General features: G+C 49.4%; 1 protein-coding gene across 1 annotated transcript in view; it reads right to left on the bottom strand.

Annotated features, from left to right (window-relative positions):
- Positions 1–290: 290 nt before the first annotated feature.
- Positions 291–19,343, bottom strand: part of LOC143749648 (uncharacterized) — a 40,393-nt gene continuing 21,340 nt past the window's right edge. The window contains exon 9 of the mRNA XM_077242071.1: positions 291–12,091. Coding sequence (XP_077098186.1) covers positions 9,687–12,091 — 2,405 coding nt within the window. The 3' untranslated portion in view covers positions 291–9,686. The remainder of the gene's footprint in view (positions 12,092–19,343) is intronic.

Genomic DNA, 19,343 nt, shown 5'->3' with positions numbered 1-19,343 from the left:
ACTAGCTAACAATAGGTAATGTGAGGACTTTTTAAAGATTTTAATAAGGTGAGTAAAAAAGACCTTTACTGTGATTAATACTTTTTATTTATCAAGTGATGACTATGATTGATTTCTAAACAAACGCAAAAGGGGTTTTCAGTAAAGTATATAGTTCTATTTTACATAGTTACTTTTTACAGTGATACTTGTGGATTATAGAGAAATACTATTGCCTACATGGGTTCTTTTTAAACGAGCCACATTTTTTTTGTGTGCATAAAATAGAAGTGAAGAACTAGTCAAAAATATTCAGCAGAGAAGTGATATGAATGTTTATTGCTAAAATACAATACAATACAATACATTAAAATACAATAAAACTATAACAAAAAAATGCAGCATTCAAAATAAATGCATCTACTCTGCTTTTTTATAAACCAATGTAATTGGTTGTAATGTGTCACCCCACCCCATCGTCCAGACTGCACTCTGTTTACTCGCCATCTTTAGCTCCGACTTGTTTTGTGGGGCATATATTCTCACCTGTGCTGTTGTCTTCATGCACCTGTTAGCTTGATCAGAAACACACTTTTAAATCCCTCTAGAGATGTGCTTTTTTAAGGTGATTTATCTTCTAGATCTAGATATTGTCCACATTGTCTGAAATCATTTCAAATTCTGTGTGCAAAATTATATATAATTCAAAATGAAAATGAGGATACAGTATTTTTTGTATTACTTTTAGTATTACTTTTTTATTACTTACACATTATACATTTTCCAAGCTTGTCATGTGATCAAATTTGCAACAGCTAGTTGCATTATATTTATATTATGACATGTAAACAGACATTTAGTGCCATAACACACTTTTCTTTCAGTTGGTATTTTTAGTATTTTTAAAAATTGGTTAATTCAGTAAGAAATCATCCATCCCTCTTCTAAACCTGCTTTGTCCTCTGTAGGGAATCAAGTGTACACACGTGCCATGGACGAAGTCAGAAGACGCTAGACAGTATGTCACTTGCATCTATAAAATGGTGCCCATTTTATATATAAAAATGGTGCCCAGCATCCCATCAGAGATGTCCGTCGTTATTGTTTTGCGACAGAAACAAGCCCCGAGAGAGGGAGCCATGGTGAGAAACCGGGGATTCCTCCAAATAGAAAGGGCACAAAGCCCTCGCCGCCTAACCCTTATTATACGCATAGGACTGCATAAGAGGTGAAAACCCTTGTTCCTGAGCCACCACTGAATGGGCCTCATGTGTAGCAATCCCAATGGTAATATTTTGGTGGCTGCAGCCATCAGACAAGTTTCTGGCACTGACGGATGTAAATCTCCTGACCTAGACTCAAACTTCCCACCATGGCGAGAAAGGACTTGGTAATTGATGTAGTCACAGTAGTCCTCTCGATTGGTGACAGAACACTTTTCTTGTGGTTTAGTCTTAGATCCAAGCACCTTAGATGAGCAAGGATGACATCTTAGATGAGCAAGGATGACATCTTGATGTCAAACCAGCAACACCTCCGACTGAGCCAATATTAACCAGTCGTCGATATAATTTAGAACACGATTGCCCTGGAGTCGCACCAGAGCCAGAGCTCTATCCACGCACTTGCTGAAGGGAAGGGAAGCTTGGCCGAAGGGAAGAATACTGGTAAGCTTTTCCCCCGAAAGCTACCCTCAGGAACTTCCTGTGCACAGGCAATATCGCTATGTGGAAGTATTCATTCTTTAAGTTTGTTGCGACAAACCAATTCTCAGATAAAATTTGAGACACGATACGCTTGTCAATGTCAACATCTTGAACCTGTATGTCTGCAGAGAACGGTTAAAAAGACGTAGATTGAGAATGGGACGCAAATCCCTGTTCTATTTGGGTACCAGCAAGTAAAGGCTGTAAAAATCTGATTCTCTCATTGGGAGGGGAACATGCTCTGTGGCCCCTTTATCCAAGAGAGACCCAGGGTACTCCCTTAAGCAGTGGAATCTGCTTTTGCTTTACCATAGTGGAGAGCACCTTCTGCTTCTCCCTCCTAAAGGTTGACTCGGGACGGGAGGCAGAGGCCGTGGGCCGTTGGACCCGACGAAGGATTAACTGTTGGAATCCCTCTGATAACTTCGCCACCTGGAACCTATCGATAACAGTGTTGACCACGTAGCTGAAAAGGTCACAGCGAGGCAGGAGCATCCAGCAAGAATGTTTTCTCTCTCTACTTAATCCTTGACAAATTCAGCCACACGTGCCTCTCCGTAGCTACCATGGCTGCCATAGAATGGCAGATGGCATGGACTGTCTGTTTGGTAGCCCGAATAGACAGGTCTGTGGCTGTGCAAAGTTCTTAACAGCTTCATGGTCTAAAGCACGCTTAGGGCCGAATTCACTTTTGCTAGTTTAAAGATGGGAAAAATGGTCGGCGCGTCCGGTGCATGGTCTAAAAGGGTTGTCCCTATTCTCTTAATGAGTAATGGGTGTGTTTTGGGCGTAACGTGCAATAAACCAATCAGTCTCTCATCTCCCATTCCCTTTAAAAGCCAGTTGTGCTCGCGCCATGGCGGATTCGCTTTTACATGGCAGAATTTGCAAGTGGAAAAACTGAATGCTTCTCTAGCGAGGAAACAGATGCAATTAACCATGAACCATCAAACCATGCATTGACCATCAACGGGACAAAGTGTACGCAATCTATTCCAGTTGCCTCAAAATAGCAACGCCAACAATGCGCCTGAACACACTTCGTTTTCAGACCAGCACACCCAGGGGCTCTGAAATGGGGGCAAATGCATTTGCTGTTCAAACAACATGAAAATGATAACTGCGTTGGGCTGAAACTAGCAAAAAACACTTGGGCTGAAACTAGCAAAAAACTCTCTATATATAAAAATGTTGCCTGGCACTGTCACGGTTCACAGGTTCACCTTCTCATTCTGTGTGTTACTGCTCTGATCTGATTGCCCTCGAGCGTCAGCTGTGCTGACGAGCAATCAGATCAGTCGCAGGTGTACCTCGTTTGTGAGTCCTATATGTAGTGCTGTGTTTGTCATGTTCAGTGTCAGATCGTTGTTTTCCTTGGTCCTGTTCGGTTCTCATGTTGGTGTCAGTCTCGTTCGCAGTTCCCGTTCACGGATTCCTGCAGCTCACTGCCAGCGCCGTTTCACTCTGCTACAGTGGATTATCTGGTCCGTGTCGTTTCACTCTGCTACAGTGGATATTCTGGTCCGAGTCGTTTCACTCTGCTACAGTGGATTATCTGGTCCGTGTCGTTTCACTCTGCTACAGTGGATTATATGGTTCGTGTTGGACTTTCGGAGTGACGGAACCACGCTTCACCCACTGCTGTCATCTGCGCTGCCAGAGCCCTGCTGTCTGACATAGATCGTCATCAGCCTTCCTGTCTTCACTGTTCACTCTGCATTTATTATTAATAAATACTTTTACTTGCTATTGGATCCTGTGATTCCTACCCTGACATAACGATCTGACCCAGTTATGGATCCAGCGAGTATGGCCGAGCTACGAGAGATACTCAATAAGAACAACGCACGTTTCGATCGACAGGATGAACAGATCACAGCTACCGGCCATGCTGTCCAGACCCTGGTGGCGCAGATGACAGAACTCTCTTCCCAGTTTCAACAGCTGAGAGTCGAGTCTGCCCACGGGACCACTGCGCCTAATCCACCACCCGCTGTTCCACCCCCTGCCCAGCCTTCCAACAGTCCGGAGCCTCGCCTACCTCCTCCTACTACCTATTCGGGTGAGCCACAACTGTGTCGTGCATTCCTGACTAAATGTTCACTGTATTTTGCTCTCCAGCCGTCATCGTTCCCCACCGAAGAATCTAAAGTAGCCCTTGTAGTCACACTACTCTCTGGTCGAGCGGCGCTGTGGGGAACCGCTGTATGGGAGCAGGGGCATCAGTGCTTGACGTCCTTCCAGTCCTTCGGCGCAGAACTGAAGAAGGTGTCTGATCGCGTGGCTTCAGGGAGGGAGGCGGTCAGGTTCTTGGCAGACCTTCGGCAGGATCACAGGTCAGTGGCGGACTATGCCATCGAGTTCCGGACACTGGCCACGGAGTGCAAGTGGAACAGTGAGGCGCAGTGGGACATCTTTCTGCATGGGTTGGCCGACCGCATCCAGGCGGAGATCTACACTCTGGACCTTCCGGCATCTCTGGATGGCCTGATTGATTTAGCCATTCGAGTGGATTCAAGACTGCAATGTCAAGATCTGATAATGCAGAGGAGGTCGATTCCTGACGTACAGAACCATCCGGTTACTCCTTCCTGTGATGCGGTCGGTCCTACATTCGACCCAGAACCCATGCAGGTGTCCAGAGCTCAGCTCTCCCGGGAGGAAAAGGAGCGGAGGAGAGCCCAGGGGCTGTGTTTGTACTGCGGGACCGGGGGACATTTTGCCATCAAGTGCCCGGTAAAAGCCAAGGCCCGTCAGTAGCGAGGAGGTTACTGATGGGTGGCATTTCTTTTGAAGAAACCTCCCGTGAATCAACGCTCCTCCCGGTGAGACTGCAGTGGGCCACCTCTCACCACGTCTGTGATGCGCTCGTGGACTCTGGAGCGGAGGGGAGCTTTATGGACCGTGATCTGGCACAACGCCTGGGTATTCCCATCATTCCCATCACTCATCCCATATCTGTCAACGCACTAAGTGGTCAACTCCTGTCACCCGTCACGCACTCCACCGGACCGGTGAGTTTAACTACTTCTGGCAACCATGTCGAGGAGATCCATTTTCTCCTCATTGACTCTTTTTTTTGCGCCTGTGGTGTTAGGGCACCCCTGGCTCACCCTCCATAACCCTCACATTAACTGGCGGCAGAACTCTATCATGTCTTGGAGTGAGAATTGTCATGCGTCTTGTTTGGTGTCTGCGTGTTCTTCTGTGTCTTGTTCTGTGTTGCAGGAGGAGCAGGTGGACCTGTCTAACGTGCCCGAGGAATATCTCGACCTGAAGGAGGTGTTCAGTAAGTCTCGGGCTGCTTCTCTTCCTCCTCATCGTCCCTATGACTGTGCGATAGAATTAGTGCCAGGTACGTCTCCGCCTAAGGGCAGATTATACTCTCTTTCTGTTCCCGAGAGGGAGGCCATGGAGAAATATATTTCTGATTCTCTGGCAGCCAAGTTCATCCGTCCTTCCTCTTCTCCCGCAGGGGCGGGATTCTTCTTTGTGGGTAAGAAGGACGGTTCCTTGCGTCCTGGTATTGACTATCGAGGGTTGAATGACATCACGGTAAAGAATACTTATCCTTTGCCGTTGATGTTTTCAGCCTTCGAGAGACTGCAGGGCGCCTCCTTATTCACAAAGTTGGATCTTCGTAAAGCCTATCATTTGGTCCGCATCAGGAAGGGGGATGAGTGGAAAACCGCTTTTAACACCCCCAGGGGGCACTTTGAATACTTGGTTATGCCGTTCGGGCTTTCCAACTCCCCCGCAGTTTTCCAGGCACTCGTCAACGACGTGTTGAGAGACATGGTCGATCAGTTCATATATGTCTACCTGGATGACATATTGAATTTTCCTTCGTCTCTCCAGCAACACGTCCAACACGTCAGACGAGTGCTTCAGAGGCTGTTAGAGAATGGGCTTTATGTCAAGGCGGAGAAATGCGTTTTTAATGCACAGTCTGTTCCCTTTCTAGGATACATCGTGTCGTCTGAGGGGATGCGTATGGATCCCGACAAGATTCAGGCAGTGGTGAATTGGCCAACCCCAGACTCCCGCAAGGCCCTGCAGAGGTTTCTGGGCTTTGCCAATTTTTACAGACGTTTTATTCGCAACTATAGCCAACTAGCCGCGCCTCTGACCACCTTGACCTCCACCACGATGACGTTCAGGTGGTCTAGTGCAGCTGAGTCTGCATTTTCCAAACTTAAGGACTGCTTTGTTTCAGCCCCCATTCTGGTGGCCCCTGATTCTTCCCGTCAGTTTGTGGTGGAGGTCGACGCGTCAGAGGTGGGGGTAGGAGCGGTTCTCTCCCAACGCTCCCCCGCAGACAACAAGGTTCATCCGTGCGCGTATTTTTCTCATCGTCTATCTCCTGCCGAACGTAACTGCGACATTGGTAATAGAGAATTGTTGGCAGTCAAGTTAGCTTTGGAGGAGTGGCGTCATTGGTTGGAGGGTTCGGGGGTACCCTTTATCGTTTGGACCGATCATAAGAACCTTGAGTACATCAGGTCCGCCAAACGTCTTTACTCTAGGCAGGCTTGGTGGGCACATTTTTTTGGTCGATTCGATTTTTCCATCTCCTACCGCCCAGGTTCCAAGAACATCAAACCTGACGCGTTGTCCCGCATTTTTGACCAATCTGAACGCCCGGTTTCTCCCGAATCCATCGTTCCACAGAGTCGTGTGGTGGCAATGCTGACCTGGGAGATCGAGTCGAAGGTCCGCACTGCCTTACATGGGGTAGTGCCTCCGCCCGGATGCCCACCAGGTCGATTGTTTGTGCCAGAGAGATTGCGTTCCAACGTTATCCAGTGGGGTCATTGTTCCAAGCTAGCTTGTCATCCGGGAGTCAATCGTACCATCTTTCTCATTAAACAACGGTTCTGGTGGCAGACCATGGCCCGCGACACCCATCGTTTTGTATTGACCTGCTCTGTCTGTGCTAGCTGTAAGACCTACACTCGCCCTCCAGCTGGGCTCCTTCAACCGTTGTCAGTGCCTTCGAGACCCTGGTCACACATTGCGCTAGATTTCGTCACAGGCCTCCCTGCCTCACAGGGTAACACGGTGGTTTTAACCGTGGTGGACAGGTTCTCGAAGGCAACTCATTTCATCCCTCTGCCTAAATTACCATCAGCCAGAGAGACAGCGGTGGCTGTCATAGACCACGTTTTTCGGATTCATGGCCTCCCGACGGACGTGGTCTCTGACAGAGGTCCCCAGTTTATATCCAAATTTTGGAGAGAGTTTTGCCGGTTGCTGGGGGCGAATGTTAGTCTTTCCTCTGGGTTCCATCCCCAGAGCAACGGGCAGACGGAGAGGGCCAACCAAGATTTAGAACGTGGGCTGCGTTGTTTAGCTTCACAGAACCCGTCCTCTTGGAGTCAGCACATCTCATGGGTTGAGTACGCGCATAACTCATTACCAGTGTCGTCCACGGGCCTGTCTCTGTTTGAGAGTAGTTTAGGGTACCAGCCACCAATCTTACCTAGTCTGGAATCCGAAGTCGCGGTTCCCTCCGCTCACGAATTAGTCCCGAGGTGTAGACACACCTGGAGAACGGCCAGGGAGACCCTTCTCCAGGTGGGTTTGCGCACCAAGGCCCAGGCCGATCGCCACAGGTCGAAGCCTCCCGTCTACGTCGCTGGTCAAAAAGTGTGGCTTTCATCTATCGATATTCCTCTCCGCTCCGCTTGTAGAAAACTTGCTCCTAAATCTATTGGCCCGTTTACCATCACCAAGATCCTTAGTCCGTTGACGGTCCGCCTCAAATTTCCTCCGGCGTACCGGAGAATTCATCCCGTTTTCCATGTTTCTAAAATCAAGCACTTTTTTCGTTCTCCTACTAATCCGCCAGTCCCGGTTCCCCCACCGCCGCGAATCGTAGATGGGGAACCAGTTTATTCGGTTAACCGTATTCTGGACGCTAGGCGGAGGGGACGTGGATTCCAGTACTTGGTGGACTGGGAGGGTTACGGTCTGGAGGAGAGGAGTTGGGTATGACATATTGGATCATTCCCTTATCGATGCTTACAATCACCAGGTAGGTCCCTCTGGGAGTGTCAGGTGACGCTCCTAGGGGGTGGGGTAATGTCACGGTTCACAGGTTCACCTTCTCATTCTGTGTGTTACTGCTCTGATCTGATTGCCCTCGAGCGTCAGCTGTGCTGACGAGCAATCAGATCAGTCGCAGGTGTACCTCGTTTGTGAGTCCTATATGTAGTGCTGTGTTTGTCATGTTCAGTGTCAGATCGTTGTTTTCCTTGGTCCTGTTCGGTTCTCATGATGGTGTCAGTCTCGTTCGCAGTTCCCGTTCACGGATTCCTGCAGCTCCCTGCCAGCGCCGTTTCACTCTGCTACAGTGGATTATCTGGTCCGTGTCGTTTCACTCTGCTACAGTGGATTATCTGGTCCGAGGCGTTTCACTCTGCTACAGTGGATTATCTGGTCCGTGTCGTTTCACTCTGCTACAGTGGATTATCTGGTTCGTGTTGGACTTTCGGAGTGACGGAACCACGCTTCACCCACTGCTGTCATCTGCGCTGCCAGAGCCCTGCTGTCTGACATAGATCGTCACCAGCCTTCCTGTCTTCACTGTTCACTCTGCATTTATTATTAATAAATACTTTTACTTGCTATTGGATCCTGTGATTCCTACCCTGACAGGCACTGCATTGCACCGGGTATGATAGGGCCCTAATACTTAATGTTATAAAAATATCTTCTTTCAATTTTATTTGGAGTTATGTCAGGACAATCATCCACAACATCAAAAAAGAGAACTCTCTATATAAAAAAGTTGAAGAAATTTTTTCTAAAGAAAAGATTAGAAAAATTGAAGTTGAAAGAAAATATTAAGTGGTTGAAAATTGCTAAAACAAATTTGACTATGCATACAAATGCAAAACTGAACAATTTATAAAGAATACATATGTGATTTCAGGCTTGAGACAAAAATATTGAACAAGGTTTAAAACATTCAAATAAACATATTACGTAGTATAACATGTATGATTAAGTATTTTAGTTGATATTACTCTTGTCAAAGCTCTGATTTCTGATCGACACACAACAGCAATGCGGATCTCATTATAAAGGACAGGAAAGAAGAGGAGGTTCCGCTTTGTTGGCTGTGCATGACCACTTGTAAGGAAGAGCTCCTCCAGTTTACAGTGAGGGGCCTCGCTTTTCGGCTTGGACCAAACAATGTTTAACTTAGCCTAACATTGGCTGCCCGCCAGCTGCACCTGAACTAGGACCTCCCTCAACATATAGCTCCTCAAAACGGGACCCCAAGGTCCTTGTCCAGACCGTCAGAAATCACAAAGCGAACTTCCAAGTCCAGAACGGGACCCTCTGAGTCTATGGAAAGAGCAAGGGAAAGGGCAGTGCCTGTCTCAGGCTCATCCAGCAGCTCCGTCAGCAAACCCTATGATCTGAGTCACCATGCTGCCTCAAACCCACAGGACCCAAAACATGGGGTGCGTATAGTGTCACTTGACTTCATCTGTGGCCAAAAGGATTGCCATGTGTGCACACGTGATTTAGACAAGACGTTACCATAGAGTTAACGTAATGACGCAGTGTTGAAGTTCCCTCAAAATGGAAACTTTTGTTCCTTATCTGTCCGTTTACTAAGCATGCCATGGGAAATTCATGTTGAATGGACATGACTCCAAAGTCCAGCAGAGGACGTTAAAATGTTAAATATTTATTATGCTACATATCAGAAGTTAGTATTTGATTATTATTGGTATTTGAAAAAATAAATAAATAAACAAATAATATACTGTAAACACTACATAACTGTAACTAAACGGAAATTAGAAATGTAGCTACAAAAGTGAGACACATGAGGCTGACCGCCAATTTGCAGTCCAAGGTTAAACATTTTCACATTTACAAACACATTTACACATTTTTTTGACTGGATATAACTATGATAAAGTAAAATGTAAATGCAACTGTGATTTAATTAGATTGATTAAAGCACATGGTGAGTGAAAACTAACAACTGTGTTGCTGCTTTTCAAAATCCCAGGGGTAAAAGCTTGAGGTGTCCGGATCCGAGCCAAATAACATCTCAGCAACACTTTGTTGAACAGAATCAGATGAACTTGAGGATACCATTTTACTGAGCTCAGTACAGAAATAGTCAATTTCAGTAAGGTCAGCCTTTTTAGTGACTTTTCCAGCACAATGTGTAGCCTCTTCAGCTTCTTGGCTTATGTTGGTCACAAATGAGCCAACATCAGTTGTATTAAAATCAATAAAGTTGTTTTTCATTGGGTCAAACTCCTCAGAGTTGGGAAGGCTCATTTCAGAGGTACTCCATTCAGAACCGCAGTTGATTACTTGATTTAAATGACTAGCATTTGACACCATGGAGCTAGGTTTGTATTCTCCAGAAACATCAGATCCATCTCGGATGGGTCCAGTAATTACATTGTCCTCACTACTATAAGCATAGCTCTCATTAGATGGGCAAGAACCAAAGGGGTAACAATCATCAAGTTCAGATCCACTGAGATGATCACTTAGCATATCACAGGACACAGTATTGATGAAAGACATCTGCTGGTCCTCTGGATTATTTAAATATGTGTAAACTTGCTGAGGACTGAAGAAGTGAAACTTTGTAATAATATTACCAGACTCACAGTTTTCTGTTTCTGAGTCAAATATCCCTGTATCGACTGATTCAGGACTGAATGGATCAGGGACATGGATTTCAGAGTTGCTCAGCTTACTGTTTTCCAAACCTGGGCCTTGAAGGTCAATGCTACATTTGCTTATGTAAGTAGGCTCTGGACTAAAAGGGGCAGAGGTATCAACTTCATGATAACCAGAATCTAGTCTTGGAGCATCATGAACACCAGTGTTAATTTCTTCTAATTCAGATACACAATCGACTGGCTCAGCAGGAATGGGACTGAATGGGTCAAAATACTGGAGTTCAAATTTACTCATGGCCAAAGTTTCAGAGCAAGACGGGCTGTGCTGTTGTGAACTACTGGATTCGGGGACGAGTTGCTCACAGACATAAACCTGCTCAGTAGCTGATGCATCTGTCTTACTTTGCAGACAAAAGAGGTCTTGAACTGGAGAATTTGGTGTACTACTATCTGCATCCAGGAATGATGAATCAGGAACATGTTCAGCTGCAATGACATTTGCCTTCCATTTGTCATTCCACTCTGAATTAGACAGGCTTTGGCAAGCATCTGAATCCTCAAATGTAAGACATGGAATATGTAAATCAACCCTCTCAGAATCAGACCCTAATACTTCATTACATTTAGGAGGGTCACTGTTTGTCATGATCTCCTGCTCCACATTCTCAAAATTGTTCTGTTCATTCTGTTCTGTAATATGGCTGTGTTGTTCTTTGTCTTCAGGCTTTTGACCGCAACATTCAAATTCATCTATATCATTGAATTCAGGGCTCAAAGCAGCATCCTTCCAAGGCAACTGCTCGTGGGACTCGTCTTTCTTTATTTCATTTGGCTCAGGACAAACTGGACTATGATTATGTAGTTCAGGGCTACCAGGATCTAATCTCACAGTGAAAAAGAACATATCTCCATATTTATAGTCATTTACATCTAAAGCAGAGGGTTGAGAAGCACAAATGGAAGGAGAAGTAGAGGCATTACTATTTATATCATGCAACTGTTCACACAGAGGACCTGGACTATGATCGCTGGAGAAACTCTCAGTATTTCCAAGTTCTGAATGAGAACAATCTTTGTCATTTACAGCATTTTGTTCAGAAGAGATATGATGTTCAAAAATCTTCTCAATATCACTTATGCCTGGGAGCGGCTCTGGGTCACATGGACTTAGAGGAAACCCAGTATAGGACCCTGCAATGATTCTCTGTAGACCACACAGTGAGTTAGCTCTTTTAATAAAACTGGATCCATCCTGAACTTCAACTCTGTCCTCCAACTCTTCAGCTTCAGCAAATATACTGGAATCTGCATCAAAAGAATTAAACACCGTAGAACTGTGACTAGAGCCAGATTCATGGACACACTCTTCATTGAACTGAGCTTCTTTCGATAGATCTGGTTGCACAGCATCGTGATTTTGGTCTTGTTTGGCATTTATTTGTACACCAGAATTGTGTTCACTGCAAGATTCAAGACTCCTACTTTCAGTGGACATGGACACACAATCAAGCTCTCCAGTGGACTGTTTGAAGTCAGCAACTAGTGGCATGTTGATGGGAGTATTAAAGGTGCCATAGTCTTTTACAGAGGACTGGAGAGGGTAGTGTACAGTGTCTGGAAGACTGTTCTCTGCAGTGATGAAGTCATCCTGACAATGCTTTTCCTCTGGCATGTTAACCAGGAGAGTGTCAGAGGCAAAAGGGTCTGTGCCTTTAAACGGGTCCCTTGGTAATTGCTCTGAGAAAAACAGCACCATATTAGTCACTGTCTGAGAATGGATTGACTCTCTTATTCTCTGCAATTAGTGCATTTCTGTGTGGAAAATAGCTAAGTAAAAGTAGCAGTGCAACAAACTCATACCTATTTATCATCAGCTAAATTCTTTTCAAAGCAGTGTAACTTTTACAGTAACAAGCACATTTTTTAAACAAGTATATGTGATTTCTAAGTTAAATTGTATTGCACATGCAGTTATACAGCAGAGCAAACAAAGGTGATAATCAAACCTGCTCTCATGTAGATATGCCTGTGCAGAATTTGGGCTTTTCACACTTAAAATCGGGTTTTTCTAAAAACACTAACCTTGGTTTTTTCCAAAATCATAGGTTAACGGAATCCTGAGTTATCCTTCCCTTTCGTTGTCACTCCGAGTTACGTCGGATGACGACGAATGGGGTTTCGCTTAGAAAGCCTATCAACTTCGAGTATTACAAAACGAGCCAATGGCAAAGAAATGCCATGGGTCTGCGGAATTTGCATAGCTTAACTCCGCCCCACCTCGTGGGTATAAAAGGAGGAAGCCAGCAACATGCAGATATGTTTTCGCTGCGGAGCCAAGTGTAATTCTTCACTCCCTAAGCTATCTCTGATTGTCAGCTTCTTACGAGACGAGCAACTCTGCAGTGTTGGTGTGACGGCGATCTCCCGGCGAGTGCACACTTCCTGCTTATCTGAGCGTGGTTTGCCAGCGAGTGTGTTCTCCGCAGGCGCTTCAGCACTGAGTTTCTCTCACAAAAAGAGCTTGCACGCGGCAAGTCTTTTTAAAGATGCCTCGCCCGTGCACTTCTGGTTGCGGTCGGCTTGTGTCTAACTCTGATGGGCACGAGCGCTGTCTGGTGGTTTTGGGCATTAATCACGCTAGAGCAGCGCTCGTGGATGAGTCATGTTCTCTCTGTGGGAACATGACCATCGCAACACTTAGATCGAGACTCAATGATCTCGCAAGAGTGAGAGTCCCCTCATCCACACCCCGATCTAGCACCTCCTCGAGAGGCTCTACTTCGGCTGGTGGCCAGGGTGATCTGAGGGTGACTGTGTGGAACAAAGCGCCGACTATTTGTCCGTGCCCCACAGCACCTTCACCAGTGTTGCAACCCGCGAGCGTTCAGGGGATTCCCGCGGGACCGTCGTTCGAGGTCCCGAGGGTTTCCTTTGGTGCTCCAGAGGAAGACGTGATGTCAATTGCAGCATCACAAGGCGGGTCGGATCCATCTGGAAGTGACGACTCGTCACAGCTGCCACCTTCGGGTGTGAATACGGCTGTGGCTCAGTCTGATCCAGAGATGACGGCCATGCTTTCCCGGGCGGCCGTGAGCATTGGTTTAGAGTGGACCCCTCCACCCTGTCCTGAGCGCTCGCGGCTGGACGATTGGTTTTTGGGTGCAGCTGCGGCTTCCCGTCCTCAGCCTGCCCCAATACCTTTCTTCCCGGACGTGCATAATGAAATCTCGAAGTCCTCGAAGACTCCCATGTCTTCCCGCTACCGCTCGCTGGTTTCATCCGCCTTTCCTCCCCTCGATGGGGCAGCTGTGCGTGGGTACACTGGGCTCCCCCCGGTTGAGCGCTCTGTTGCGATGCAGCAGTGTCCTCAGAGTGCTTCTTCTCGCGGTGAGCCTAAGCACCCATCCAAAGCCTGTAGGTTCTCGTCTACCCTAGTGGCGAAGTCCTACAGAGCGGCGGGACAGGCGGCTGCCTCTTTGCATGGCATGGCCACTCTGCAGGTCTATCAGGCCCAGATGCCAAGGGACATGCACGAGGGTAGGATGGACCCAGGGCTCTTTGATGAGCTGCGCGCCGCCACCGACCTTGCCCTCCAGGCGACGAAGGTGACCGCACGCTCCCTGGGTCTGGTGATGTCCACAGCTGCGGTCCAGGAGAGACATTTATGGCTGAACCTGGCTGACATGCGGGATGCTGAGCGTTCCCGCCTGCTCGACACCCCCATGTCCCAGGCCGGCCTATTCGGCGATGCGGTGGAGGATTTTGCCCAACAGTTCTCCACCGCCCAGAAACAGACTGAGGCCATTAAGCGTATTCTGCCCCGACGGCCCGCTGCTGCCTCCACCCAGCCGACCAGGCAGAACCCTCAGTCTGTTCGCCGCCGAGGACGCCCTCCTGCGGCTCCCGCCCCTCCCAACCGGCCCAAGCAGGAGCCTCCACCCGGGCCCGGTCGTGGAGGAAGCCGTAAGAAGGCGCCCCAGCCCTCTCCAGCCCCGCCCCCCGCTAAACGCCGGGCCAAGCGGCGCTCCTGAGACGGGCTGCTCAGGGATGTTGAAAGTTACTTCATAGGAGATGATAGCAAGACCACTCCTTCCCCCGGTGGAGGGCCGGGGGAGAATCTTTTGTTCTCCACTCCCCGCTGCTCACCCACGGGTGGGCAGCACCCTAATGTGGTTAAAGAAAGAAGTGACATTTCCAACCCTGAGCACACAGAGTTCTCGGACGACACGGTGCGCCGCCCCCGAGCCGTGAAACCCTCGTCCCCCTCTGTTCCAGAGCCGGTTGACAGTGCGTGCCGTCCCCGGACCGTGCCGCTCTCATCCGCCTCTGTCGCCAGCCCCCTGGCAGAGCAGACCCCCGTGGAACGTTCTTACTTCCCTGGTCTCCTCTGTCAGGGCGCGGTTAATGACTGTGCCCCCACACCGGGACGCTATGCCGTCCACGTCTGGGCCAGTCATTCCGCCCTGCTGCACCACCGGTGGGAAGTCTGTGGTTCGTATGACCCCGCTGGTACAGTTCTTGGGAGACTGGCTAGAGCTTCCCCTTCTGTCCCGCTGGCTCGCGCGGACGATCAGGCTCAGCTAAGCGATTCATTTCGCGTGGTCTCCTCCCCGCTTCAGGGGAGTCCGCTCCACTTTGGTCGGTAGGAACGCCCCTACCATGAGAGAAGAGATCGCTACCCTGCTGGCGAAGGGTGCGATCGAGACCGTCCCTCCAGCCGAGATGAGGACCGGCTTCTACAGCCCGTACTTCATGTCCCAAAGAAAACCGGTGGGTTACGGCCAATCCTGGACCTGCGCGTGCTGAACCGTTCCCTTCACAGGCTGCCGTTCAAGATGCTCACTGCCAAACGCATTTTCGAATGTGTGCGGCCCCAGGATTGGTTTGCAGCAATCGACCTCAAGGACGCCTACTTCCATGTCTCCATTCTCCCTCGACACAGACCGTTCTTACGGTTTGCTTTCGAGGGGCAGGCATACCAGTACGCGGTTCTCCCTTTCAAGCTAGCCCTGTCTCCTCGCGTCTTCACGAAGGTTGTCGAGGCAGCCCTTTTCCCCCCTTTCGGGAACACGGGGTTCGCATCCTGAACTATATCGACGACTGGCAGATGCTAGCTTACTCTCGAGACCAGGTGTGCGAACACAGGGACCTAGTGCTCCAGCACCTAGCTCGTCTGGGCCTTCGGGTCAACTGGGAAAAGAGCAACCTTTGCCCCGTGCAGAGGATCTCTTTTCTCGGTATGGATATCGACTCGGTCGCCATGTCCGCGCAGCTTACGAGCGAGCGCGCGCAGTCACTGCTGACTTGCCTGAGACAGTTCGAGGGCAAGAGTGCGGTTCCACTGAAACTTTTTCGGAGGCTCCTGGGGCATATGGCTTCTGCAGCCGCGGCAGCGCCGCTCGGATTGCTTCATATGAGACCGCTTCAGCTTTGGCTTCACGACCGAGTCCCGAGGTGGGCATGGCAACACGGCATCCTCCGAGTAACAGTTACTCCGACCTGCCGTCAGACCTTCACCCTGTGGTCGAACCTCAGTTTTCTACGGGCCGGAGTGCCCCTGGAACGGGCTTCGCGGCATGTTGTTGTAACGACAGATGCCTCCTCCATGGGCTGGGGTGCCATGTGCAATGGACGTGCTGCCGCGGGCTCCTGGACAGGACCCCGTCGCATCTGGCATGTCAATTGCCTCGAGTTGCTGGCCGTACTTCTTGCTTTGCGCCGCTTCCGGGCCGTGCTCAAGAACCAACACGTACTAGTCCGCTCAGACAATACCGCCACTGTAGCGTACATCAACCATCAAGGTGGTCTACGCTCCCGCCGTATGTCGTAACTCGCTCGCCACCTCCTCATATGGAGTCAGAAGCATCTGAGGTCGCTTCATGCCATTTATATCCCCGGAGCCCTGAACTGTGCAGCCGACGAGCTCTCACGGCTTCAGCCCCTCCCGGGAGATTGGCGACTCCATCCCCAGTCGGTTCAGCTGATTTGGGACCAGTTCGGGGACGCACAGATAGATCTGTTTGCCTCTCACGACTCAACCCATTGCGACCTGTATTATTCCCTGACCGAGGGCACGCTCGGCACGGATGCACTGGCGCACAGCTGGCCGCGGGGCCGCAAATATGCGTTTCCCCCAGTGAGCCTTCTTGCGCAGACCCTGCGCAAGGTCAGGGAGGACGAGGAGCAGGTCATTCTGGTCGCGCCGTACTGGCCCGCCCGGACCTGGTTCTCCGAACTAGTACTCCTCACGACAGCACCTCCTTGGCCGATTTCCCTGAGGAAGGACCTCCTTTCTCAGGGACGGGGCACCCTATGGCACCCTCGTCCCGATCTTTGGAACCTCCACGTGTGGCTCCTGGACGGGACGAGGCAGGTTTGAGTACCCTGTGGCGGCTACCATCACTTCCGCTAGAGCGTCGTCCACTAGACACGTCTATGCGTTGAAGTGGAACCTCTTCGTCAACTGGTGCTCTTCTCACCGAGAAGACCCCCGGAGATGTTTGATTATTGTCGTGCTTTCCTTCCTCCAAGATGGGTTGGAGTGAAGGCTGTCTCCCTCCACCCAGAAAGTCTATGTTGCCGCTATTGCCGCACACCATGACCCGGTCGAAGGTAAGTCTGTTGGGAAGCACGACCTGATCGTCAGGTTCCTGAGAGGAGCAAGGAGACTGAATCCTCCTCGCCCTCCTCTCGTTCCCCCTTGGGACCTCTCAGTGGTTCTAACTGCCCTGCAGAGTGCTCCCTTTGAGCCTTTGTAATCAGTGGAGCTTAAGTTCCTGTCTATGAAGACAGCGCTCCTGGTTGCATTGGCCTCCATCAAGAGGGTAGGGGACCTGCACGCATTCTCCGTTGACGAAGCGTGCCTGGAATTCGGGCCGGCTTACTCTCACGTGATCCTGAGACCCCGGCTCGGATATGTGCCCAAGGTTCCTACCACTCCCTTTCGGGACCAGGTGGTGAACCTGCAAGCGCTGCCCCTGGAGGAGGCAGACCCAGCCCTGGCACTGCTCTGTCCAGTACGCGCTCTCCGCGCCTATGTAGACAGGACGCAGTGTTTCAGGACCTCAGACCAGCTCTTTGTCTGTTATGGTGGGAAGCTGAAGGGAAAGGCTCTCTCCAAGCAAAGGTTGTCTCACTGGATAGTGGACGCCATTGCCTTGGCTTACCAGCAGCAAGGTCGACCGTGCCCCCTTGGTGTGACTGCCCACTCCACCCGGAGTGTGGCGTCCTCTTGGGCTCTAGCGCATGGCGCCTCGCTAACAGACATCTGCAGAGCTGCAGGCTGGGCGACACCTAACACATTCGCCAGATTCTACAATCTCCGAGTGGAGCCAGTGTCCTCTCATGTACTCGCTTCAACCAGCTAGTACTAGATCCGCTCAGGTGTCTTCGCTTGCTCGCCATTACACTCCACGGACTGGATACGTGCGATATTCTCCTCAGGTGAGCTTCTCCGAAAGCCCTGAGTTCCTCCAGCACTCCTGACGTCGGCGCCAGTGTCTATTGCCTGCGCGTCGGCTAGGTGCCTCCCGTGTGCATGGTCCCTCCTCCGAGCGACCCCCACATGTGTATTTCCACTGTAAGCCTCTCTGAGCATGAGTCTTTCCCTTGGCAAGCCACCTTGCCACCCCTGGGGTTGAAATATTCCACCTGCGGCTGGACACCCCAGTGTTCTCCATATGCATCCTTCGGGTCATATGTATATTCTCTAAGTCCCCCCCGTTGGGCTGGCAATATTTTGCATATTTCCTCTAAACTATGGGATATGCTCCCCAGTGTACCTTGGTATTCCTGTACTAGATAGGAGTCCTTCGGCCGTGCCAATCTCACGACAAGGATCTCAGATTTACGAAGGGCACTGGAAGACAGCCGAGAAGGTGGCGTGATTAGACTGGTAACCCCATTCGTCGTCATCCGACGTAACTCGGAGTGACAACGAAAGGGAACGTCTCGGTTACGTATGTAACCCTCGTTCCCTGAGTAGGGAACGGAGACGTTACGTCTGCCTGCCACTTTCCGCTGTTTCGCGGGGATCGCCTGAGCTCAGTCTTGGCTCCTCAGCGAAGAAACATATCTGCATGTTGCTGGCTTCCTCCTTTTATACCCATGAGGTGGGGCGGAGTTACGCTACTCAGGGAACGAGGGTTACATACGTAGCCGAGATGTTTTCCACTCTATTCGGTCTTTTCCCTGGGATAGTAATTAATTCTGGGAATTCAAGTTTTGCACGGTACATTTGTAAACTCCTGGGTTAACATTTTTATTTGCATTTTTATATGGTCATTGTGCTGAGCAGGACAAGGCCGAGGGCCGTGAGAGAACAGTGCGAGATCTCTGCATGATTGCTGATGAGCGACACCTACGCGACGCACCGATCTCGGATCTCTCACAGAGGAGCGGAAGCATAAAAGGAGGAGCGACGACAGTAAAGAACGAGAGAGGACAGGCCTGGATTTATGTTGTGTTTTGTTTCTTTTTTATTGTATGTGGCAGCAGTAGTCCGTGAGGGACTGCTGCCTTCACTTTCGTTTTGCTATTTGTTTATATATTTATTAAAGTCTTTTGACCGTTCGCCGGTTCCCGCCTCCTTCTTCCCATTACAACATACTGTTACACTCATCATTTGGGCTCTTATATTCCTGTCTATACACAGTTTGTAAGTTTTCACCATAATGTAAGAATCATCACACCATACTGTTTACCTTTGGAACTGCAATGTGGAGCTATCCCACAAAAGCAGTGTTAGGGCCCCGATATACTCATGGCGAAGTTCTGGCGAAAAAAAACAAAAAAACTGACCAATGGTAGTACCAAGGTGTTTACCAACCGTAGCGAACTTGTCCAGAGAGTTCGCTTTGGCAAACTGTTTTGAACTCCCAAAAAAAACTGCAAACGAAGTTAGTTTTGGCCTGATTTGGTTTAAAATTACATCACATCAGTTCATACTTCGATTTTACTTGGAAGTATATCAGGGAGCAGGATTTCGTAA

Source organism: Siphateles boraxobius, unplaced genomic scaffold (genome assembly GCF_051911475.1).
Source record: "Siphateles boraxobius isolate OS27281-9 unplaced genomic scaffold, OSU_SipBor_1 25, whole genome shotgun sequence".
In the NCBI taxonomy this organism is placed as follows: domain Eukaryota; kingdom Metazoa; phylum Chordata; class Actinopteri; order Cypriniformes; family Leuciscidae; genus Siphateles; species Siphateles boraxobius.
The sequence above is the reverse complement of the archived record's forward strand: the minus strand, read 5'-3'. Positions and strand labels throughout refer to the sequence as shown.